Genomic DNA, 9,880 nt, shown 5'->3' with positions numbered 1-9,880 from the left:
TTGGATTTCTCTAACGGTAACTTTTCGTGGAGTTTTACTTCGTAATTGAAAGGGTCAATCTTAACGAAGAGCTGAAATCTGAAGTATCTGAATTTTTTTTTTCTCGATGGAACCAAATATCCTCTTATAAGACTTTTGCCATACGATCCTGTCTTCAAATATCAACATATTTCCTATATTGAACGATTATTGTGCTATATCAATTAATTTATATAAATAATTTTTTAATTAATTAATTTATAATGATGAAAATTTAGTTTAGTTTAATTTTAGTGATAATTACATTTAATTATTGATGTAACATTAAATTATTAGAAATATATTAATCTATCTCCTTATTTTCCTCTTGTAGATGTAGATTACAAGAAATTGGCAAGAGTTAAAAATAAAAAGAAAAGAAAAAGAAAAAGAAAAAGAAAAAGAAAAAGAAAAGGGAAAAAAACTAGAACAGAGCGGAGCGGGGTTTTGGTGGAGTGGAGCCAAACCCGCCATAATTTGCAGAGACATTCAAAAGTGGGTAATTCGTGTCGTGCCTGAAACATACGCACGTGCCTACCTCCATTTTTCGTCTCAACTTTTGCTTTCTTTTTTCAAAAAAGAAAAACTTCTTTTACCTTCTTTTTATTTGCTCTTCTTCTACGGCTCTGCCTTAAGATAAGAAAAACCTAAACACGAAGAGAAAAATCTTCAATTGAAGAAAACCTAAAAAATCTCTCAATAATTTACTCTGCAAATTCCGGTTAGCTATTAATTTCCATTAAAATTTTATTTTCAACTTTAATCGTTGATTCTCTTTGTCCAGTGATCTATAAATTGGTTTTTAATGTGTTGTTCTAGACTTAGATCCTAAATTTCCTGAAGATTGTTTGGATAAAATTGGGGTAATATGTGGCTTTTTGATGCTTGATTGATTTTTGTTTTCTGAGCTTGACTGTGATTAGGTTACTTTAGTTGAATTTGAAAGAGATTTATATGTAGCAAGGGAAATAATATGCATTTGCTTTGATTTGGAGATTGGCATACATTTTTGTTTATGTGCTGCCAAAGGACAAGTTTATTAGAGTAATTTGTTTGCAACAAGGGAAAGATTCTATGGATGATAATGATTTAGGCCTCTTGGAGATCCTCATCATAGAAATAAGCTTTTTTTCATACAGAACTAAAAGGGAGAAAAAAACATCATCTTGATACTCATGAATACTTTGGTGAGAAAGAGCTTACATGGCAATTATTAATCTGGTTACTCTTGTGCTAAAATGCTTCGGTGATGAGTAGGGTTGTTTCTTGTTTAATCCATGATACTGACTTCCTGAGTTGCCTAGGGAGTCATCTTTTGATATGTGTTGCAAATTACTATAGTTGACTGTATCCAGTCTGTCAATGATTGATGTATCTTCAAGTGGATTTTGTTATTCAATAGGGAAACAGTGATGATAAAATTTATGTTTTCAACTAATGAAAATATTATTATAATGGGGAGAGAAAGTGGATTTGGTTTTAAAGTTTGTTGATGTTGATGAAAATTCACTGGGTTCTGAAAAACTGGAATTGAGAAGACAAATATGTGTTAATGTTCCTGGTAGGAAAGGAAGTTGTTATTCTTTTACTGTTGAATCTATTTATTGAGTTAAGCATAATGGTTATTAAATGGCAGGCTTAGTAGCAGGGAGTAGCTGCTATAAGGATGTCATCACCAAGCAAGAGAAGAGATATGGATGTTATGAAATTGTAAGTGCTCTTATGATAATACTACTGTTTCTGTTGCTCCTTACTATTATGTTGCTAGCTAGAAGGCTAATTACTACCATGAACTTGTGACCTTATAATCTCTTCTCTCCTCCATCTGTTTGAAACTATATAATTGTATGCTTTTGGTTTCTCTGTTGCCTTTTGAACCTTAATGTCTTTGCTTTTGTACCTCACCTCTGATATGGATATTCAAATTATTTTGTAGATGGTAACCATTGTAATGGTGTTTCTGTCCTGTTATTTTTATGGTTTGTAGGATGATGAGTGACTACAATGTGGAGCCAATCAATGATGGTATTAATGAATTCAATGTGGAATTCCATGGGCCAAAAGAAAGTAATATACTCTTTCTCTTCCAAGCAATTGATTTCTTTGAATTGAAAATGCATGTGAATGCGTACATGCAGTCATGCACTCAAATAATCCTGTAAGATATGAAGAATGAATAATGACAAGATTTGAGAACCGTAGCATAATGATAAGCCTGAGTTGTGCCATAAAGAGCTACAAAAAGTTCTCATTTTTTTGTTTTTTGTTTTGTTTTCAAGTCTAATAATTTTGGAAGAGTTATGAGATTTTGCTCTTTATGACTGAGATTTTGTTCTTTATGACTATGTTTTTATGTTATCTCTTTCGTTGCAGGCCTTTATGAAGGTGGTGTTTGGAAAATCCATGTGGAGTTACCAGATACTTACCCGTACAAATCTCCTTCCATTGGGTTTCTTAATAAAATATTCCACCCTAATGTTGATGAGATGTAAGCTTTGTTGGACATTAAGCACCAATATCTTAGTTAAACCTCGTAATTAGCTCTACTAAATACAAAATATTGAGCATATTGGCCTTTCATACTATTTGAGCATACTTGTTTCCACCTTTTTGTTCTCTTTCTTATACTCATTGCATACTAGGAAAAGAGAAGGAAAATGGGAGCTTTTGAAAGTCAAATGTTGAGCAAATGCTAAGTGTTTTTCTTTTTCTCTTTCTTTCAGGGAATTCTGTAAAATATTGGAATGCTGAACATGGAGCATTATCTCTTGTTTATCAGGTTAAGTATTCTTAATGCTGATTTCCTTCTATAATTTGCAGGTCTGGTTCTATATGCTTGGATGTTATCAACCAATCATGGAGTCCAATGTTTGGTAATTTAAAAATTCTTTTCTATCCATGTAATAGCGGCTAAATATATCTGCCTTTTCCTTCTTTTTTTTCTTTTTTTTTTTTTTTTCCTTATGGCATAGTGTGAGTGAGTGTGTGCCTAGGATAATTAAACCTCAAAAATCAGCAACTTGTAACTCCATACTGATGCACATGTATTGGGAGACAACATCATACAATTTGGAGTCCACAATTTCACTTCTGTCATGTTTCTACTTAAGCTTAGTGAAAACTGCAGCTGTCCATCACTGAAATGTTTAAAGTATGATCCACATTTCATTGGCTATCTTACCCAATCTGGCGTCCCAATGAAAGCCTACTTTTTCTGTTCTTCTGGCTGAAAAAAGTGAAGTGCTTTTGAGGGTGTGGGACCTCATGTAGTGCAGCAATAACAAGTAGGGATGGAATTGGAAAAATGACATATTACATGTTTTTTGGCAAGTAAACAATTTTCTTAAGGGTTTCACTTTAAGGGATTGTTGATAGTGAAAGAACCATTATAACATGATGGTCTGTCAACTTTCCTGAATTTTGTTGGATTTTCTTTTTTATTCTTTCTTTTCTGGAAATAATAAAGAAAAAGGAGAATTTTTTAAGTACTCACAATGGTATGATAAATTAAATAACAGACTAGTTTCTCCCTTTTTAAAGCTGTTATATTAGTAGTGGTCCATATATTTACACTCCAACCTAATAATTAATGTGTTATGACATTATTTTTGAAATTATTCATTTATTTTATTCACCATTTTACCAATCTCACTGGACATTGATTCCTAAGTTTTCTTACCAGTCTTTTGTTTTGCTGCAGATCTTTTAAATGTATTTGAGGTTTTCCTTCCACAACTACTGCTTTATCCAAACCCTTCAGACCCACTAAATGGTGATGCGGCATCCCTGATGATGAAGGATAAGCAACAATATGAAGAAAAAGTGAAAGGTCAGACCATTTTGGCTTCGTTGTGTTTTCATAATTAGTTTGTTAATGCATTATTAAACCTTCTTTATGTGAAGTATTCTAAGGTGCTTTTGAACTGTTTCCTTTGCTGTCTTATCAAATATCTCATATTCAGTTCATCATTCTGTCAACTTAATAGATGGTCTTAATTATACGACTATAGTATTGTTTGAATTTGAGTTCTGCAAAGTTATTAATTCACATAATTATAAATAACCTTACCAGGTGTGTGTTTTAAATTCTTAGCTGATAAATGATTATGATGTCAGAGTACTGTGAACGATATGCAAAAAAGGAAAATATCACCATTACTCTCTCAGAAGAGAGCAACGAAGACATAAGTGATGAGGATGTTAGCGATGGAGAAAGAACATCAAGCGATGACAATGTTGCTGGTGATGCAGATCCATGATGCTCATCAAATTTAATTTAGGCAATCTCTTTCACATTTTACATATCCATTTACCTTATAGTTACTAGTTGGTCATTTATTCAGTTTCTTGTAAATTGATTAAGGGGCAGTTAGAGACCAAATACGTAATACTTCCATGTATAACCAAATGCATTTTAGCAAGGACATTTGAATATATAGTTTTTGAAACAAGGAAATTAGTAATAATACAATTGAAATTTTTATGTTTAGTTCTCTTCCATATCTATGCAATGTCATAACGTCAATCACTCGGGTATGGAATTATTTGTATTTTACAGGAAGCTGAAAGTGAAGGTATGCTTGGCTGCCGAGCCGGTTTTGCCCCAAAATCAGCAATTCCGGTTTGGGTGAAGAGAGAACAAGGAGTGAGTGGATAAACTTACCCGTCCTGAGAGATTTAGGTCCCAAATTTGGTTTGATTTACTGTTCATTTTGATTTCAATTTTGGGTTGATGTATCGGTGAGGCATTTTGGGGTAGTTCTGGTTCCAAATCGCCGTATTATTTTTGAAAAAAAAAAAAAAAAAAAGTGGATCGGAGCAATATAATGCTCGTTTTTTTTTTTCAATTATAAAAGAAACGATAGAGAAACACATGTAAATCTAAAAAAACTGGATTATCATGTATTTCATTTAATTTATAAAACATTTTATATGTATGATTTATTAAAATGAATGGATAAAATTAAATGAACATATAAATTTTAGATCTACTTAATTAATAATAAAAAATACACGTAGACAAAAATTATGTGATGTTTTTAATAGGAAAAAAAAAAAGAGCTTAATTAATTTGCATGCCTTATTGATTTATTCCTCATGTATGTCCAACTAGCAGAGTCTTATGCACAGTAATAATATACAATTTTATTTAAAAAATTGCTATTTTTATTTTTTTAATTTAATCCACCTTATAATTATTACTATTACGGTATGCACAGTAATCATATACAATTTTATTTAAAAAAATTGATATTTTTATTTTGATTTTTTAATTTACTCCACCTTATAGATTACTACTATTAAGTTAATTTTATTAAAAATGTTCTATTTTTACTTCAATTTAAATGATTTTCTATTAATTTAGTAGTAATTTTTAAATAGATCTTATTAATTCTTTTTTATACAAATTAATTGTAATTACTATAGATGTCACTATATGGTAAAATTGCTTATTTACTAAAAAAAAAATTATAGTTACCATTTGATTGGATCAAGTAAAATGGAATTGTATTTTTGCAGAAATATTTTTTATTAGGAGATTGGGATATGAAACTTGAATTTGGGCTTTACATACGAGCAAAATATACCTTTAACTATAAGATCAAATCAAGTTAGATAGTAGTCTTTTAAATATTGTTTAGAAGTTATTATATTGTAGGTGCTTTTATTATGTGATTTTAAATTTATATTTTGTATGTGGATTATAATCTAACATTAAATTTATAATTAATTTTAAAATAAAAATTATCAAAATTCTTTTATTTACTTGATAAATATCATAATTAATTCGTTTATAGTTACCATACCTATAGAGATATAATGTAATTGATTATATTTACATTATGTTTTTAATATTAATATCCACAAAGGTCGCTACAATTATAATTATACTATTAAAATAAACATTTTTCTTTTTTTAGAAAAGAAAAATAGCTATAAAGTCTATAGAGTAATTGTTTGAAGCAATTGAGCAGTATTCTCTAATAATTCACAACAATATTATTAACTTTAAGCATTCTTATAAATAAAATATTAAAGGGTAGTGCAATTCTACACTTACGATAATTGCAATTATGAGAAAAGTCATTATTGTGATAAAATTAGCTTTTTATTAATTAATCTGTTACAATTAAATGTAAATGGTAGCTAGTGAAAAGTATATTAAAGAGCTGAAAATTATTTTAATTGAATTAATTATTTGTAATTTAAATTAAATTATTTTTTAAAATTTTGATTTTATTTATAAAATTGTTAATTGATATGAATCATATTTCAATTATTTAAAAAATATTAATAATTTAATTAAATAAATTATATTAAAATTACAGGATTTCTAATTATTATAATTGGTAATAATATTTTATTCAATATTTTCAAAACTATAGCACCTATAAATTCTTCCTAGTTGAATTTTTATTGCATCAAATTCTGAAAAATTTATATATAACACATTATTTTTAGATCAAAAATGAAAATAAAATGATAAATTTTTGGTATTTTAAGCTAATAAAAATCCATTTTAATTTTGTTCTAGTTATAATAGATGTTTAGTAAGTCTCAAATTTTAGGATAGGCTAATTTTGACAAAATGACTTGGAGCATCCAAAAATTCTAAATAAATGATTTGGAGAAAAAATGAAATTCCATAGGCGGCCCGTGAGTTTCATGTGTTGCCCTCGGCTAGTTTAACAATCCAGGCCTAGGGGCTTCCATTCCAAAAACTTTAAAGTCTATCACTATGTTATATTCGGTATCCGATTTCGGATATATAAAAATAAAATTTTAAAATTAAAAAATAAAATTCCAGTAGAGCAATTGAAAAATAATATTTACATAAAAAATTTTACAAATTGAATCATTTTATCTACATCAAACATTAAATATGATCAAATATGGAGTTTTTAGAATTTTTTATTTTATAATTTTAATAGTTTAATTTATAATTCATAGAAATATTAAATTTTATCTATATTTTAAATATTTTTAAATTTAAATAATTTAACTCATTATTTATTAAGTTCATATTTTATAGATTTACCATTTATATTCTTAAATTTAAATAGTTCATGAAATTTATTAAATGATTTAACTATTAAATATTCATAAAACTTTCTAAAAATTTATATGTTAATGCATTTTCTAATAGAAGAAATAAATTTGAGTTTATAAAATATAAACATGTTTTATAGTTGATTAGTTTTAAAATAGAGACGAATTAATAATTTTGGGTGATTTACGATTTAGTCTCTGGGTATTGTCATTATTAACAAGTCAGTCCCTATATTTTTAGAAACCTATTAAAACGTCTTTATGTTTTCTCTCCGTCAACGAAATAGTCATTCTGTCTATTTTTGCCGTTAAAAATATAATAAAAGACTAAATTACCCCCAATTATTTTTCTTCTCCTCCTCCTCCTTCCTTTTCTTCTTCATCAATTCTTCTTCCTTTTGCTTCTTCTTTTTCTGCTTCTTCTTTTTCTGCTTCTTCTTCTTCTGCTTCTTCTCCTGCTTCTTCTTCTTCATCTGTTTTTTCTCCTTCTTCTTCTGCTTCTTCTCCTTTTTCTTCTTTTGCTTCTTTTTCTTCTTTTTCTTCTTTATCTTCTTCTTCTTCTTCTCATTCTTCTCCTTCTTCTTCTTCTTTTTCTTCTTTTTCTTCTTTATCTTCTTCTTCTTCTTCTCATTCTTCTCCTTCTTCTTCTTCTTTTTCTTCTTTTTCTTCTTTATCTTCTTCTTCTTCTTCTCATTCTTCTCCTTCTTCTTCTTCTTTTTCTTCTTTTTCTTCTTTCTCTCCTTCTTCTTCTTCTTCTCCTTCTTCTTCTTCTTCTTCTCCTTCTTTCTCTTCTTCTTCTTCTTTTTCGGAGGAGGAGGAGGAGGAGGAGGAGGAGGAGGAGGAAAGAAAAGATAGGGACTATTTTGTTGATAAAAAGAAACAATAAGGATGTTTTAATAGATCTGAGAAAAGATAGGGACTATTTCGTTGACAAAAAAAACAATAAGGACGTTTTAATATATTTCTAAAAATATAGGGAGGGACGATTTCGTTGACAGAAAGAAACGATGAGGAGGGACTATTTCGTTGACTTAAATAAACGATAAGGATGTTTTAATAGATGTGAGAAAAGATAGGGACTATTTCATTGATGGAAAAAAATAATAAGGACGTTTTAATAGATATGAAAAAAGATAAAAATATTTTAATAGATTTTTTAAAATGTAAGGACTAACTTGTTAATAATTACAATATACAAGGACTAAATAAATGGTTTTATTTGAGGGTAAAATTGGATTTTAAAAATTTTTTCTCTCCTACTTTATCTAATTTTAACGGAAAATAGGACGGAAGGACTATTTCGTTGACGGAAATAAAATATAAGGACGTTTTAATAGGTTTCTAAAAATACAGGGACTGACTTGTTAATAATGGCAATACTCAGGGACTAAATCGTAAATCACCCAATAATTTTTTAAAAACTTCAAGCATTTATATTAATTATTTTTTTATTTATTTAAAAAAAAATTTAAAAACTTCAAGCATTTATATTAAATTACATTATTACCCTTAAAAGAAATTTATACAAATTCAGAGGGTCCATGGCTGCCTTGGCCCCTCTCTTTCCGTTTCTGGTCACACGCCCGAGAGCGCTCGACCTCAGGAGGCCTAGTTGATTCTTTAAAAAATTTTATTTAAATAATTGAATTTTTTAAAAAAAGTTTCTAATTTAAAAAATAATAATAATAAATTAAAAATAAAAAAGATAAAAAAATTTTATGAGTGACATTTAAAAATATAAAATTAGGCATTTTTAGTGTAATTATTTTTTAACAATATTTAATTATTATTGAATAATTTTTAACAAGTTTTTTAGAAAATGTCTGCATAATATATTTTTTTTATTGTTGTCGCAATCATTTATAATTATCATTATGGTTATTTTTTTAATCCTTTAATTTATTTTCTGTATGAGTATAGAAATATGATATCAATTTCATGTAGGGTACAAGTCATTTGTGTTCCATATAATCACTTTTGCCAAATAAAAAGTTTAGGTAGATAAAATGATTAAACAAATTATCCTTTAAGATAAATCTTACAAACATTTCAAATGAAATAAATTATCTAATATAGTTTATCATCGATGTAAATGACAACATGCAATTAATTATTTAGAAAGGTTATCTTTTACAAGAAAAAGAAAGATTATGGCTTTAATAACCATGTTGCCTAATTTCAACCTGAAAGGAATTTTGAACCCAACTTGAAAGAAGGTTAACGAGTGCAAAAGAAGTCTTGCATTAAAATTTATTAGTGAATATGTCAAATAGGTTACAAATAAAATGGTATGTTATTCGATAAGATTATCAAGATTTAATAGTAGGTCTATAGTTAAGCCAAAACTTCTTATTATTGATTATGGTCTAAATTCATAGGATCTTTACATGTTTCTTGAAGTGTTTATACCTGTAACTCAAATTTATATCAGATGCGAATAGTTTTTTTTTAGAATTATTGTTATCCTTGTAGTTTTTTTTTTTTTTTGGCTTCTAAGAATTTTTTTATGATGAATAATGTGTTGTTAATAGTTTTATAAATTTAAATATAATATTATTTTATTTCATGAATTGTAATTGTTCATTTTTTAAATATCATATGTTGATATATTATATATGAATTAATTTTTTTGGATGTTCGATCATAAAATGTTTAAACTCTTAAATTAAAAGTAATTTAAGACATGAACTTTAACATAACTAATTGTGATTTATTTTTATAATACATTAGGATTTTAGAGTATAATTGAGAACATAGTAAATGTAATATCCGGCTAGACTCCGGTATCGGAATCCCTACCGTCCGGTGGGAC

The 9,880-nt window shown here is 27.8% G+C and overlaps 1 protein-coding gene across 2 annotated transcripts; it reads left to right on the top strand.

Annotated features, from left to right (window-relative positions):
* Positions 1-538: 538 nt before the first annotated feature.
* Positions 539-4,825, top strand: LOC110601050 (ubiquitin-conjugating enzyme E2-23 kDa). 2 transcript variants are annotated; one of them, XM_021738044.2, is made up of 8 exons: positions 539-739; positions 1,655-1,728; positions 2,006-2,085; positions 2,392-2,506; positions 2,839-2,891; positions 3,719-3,847; positions 4,135-4,298; positions 4,577-4,825. In XM_021738044.2, the coding sequence occupies exons 2-7, from the start codon at positions 1,685-1,687 to the stop codon at positions 4,275-4,277; spliced, it is 564 nt and encodes a 187-aa protein (XP_021593736.1). In that variant the 5' UTR covers positions 539-739; positions 1,655-1,684; the 3' UTR covers positions 4,278-4,298; positions 4,577-4,825. The 2 variants fall into 2 exon arrangements, with proteins under 2 accessions (XP_021593736.1, XP_043806802.1); XM_043950867.1 differs by lacking the exon at positions 4,577-4,825 and having other exon boundaries at positions 541-739; positions 4,135-4,507.
* Positions 4,826-9,880: the final 5,055 nt, after the last annotated feature.

Source organism: Manihot esculenta, chromosome 15 (genome assembly GCF_001659605.2).
Source record: "Manihot esculenta cultivar AM560-2 chromosome 15, M.esculenta_v8, whole genome shotgun sequence".
NCBI classification, from domain to species: Eukaryota; Viridiplantae; Streptophyta; class Magnoliopsida; order Malpighiales; family Euphorbiaceae; genus Manihot; species Manihot esculenta.
The sequence above is the reverse complement of the archived record's forward strand: the minus strand, read 5'-3'. Positions and strand labels throughout refer to the sequence as shown.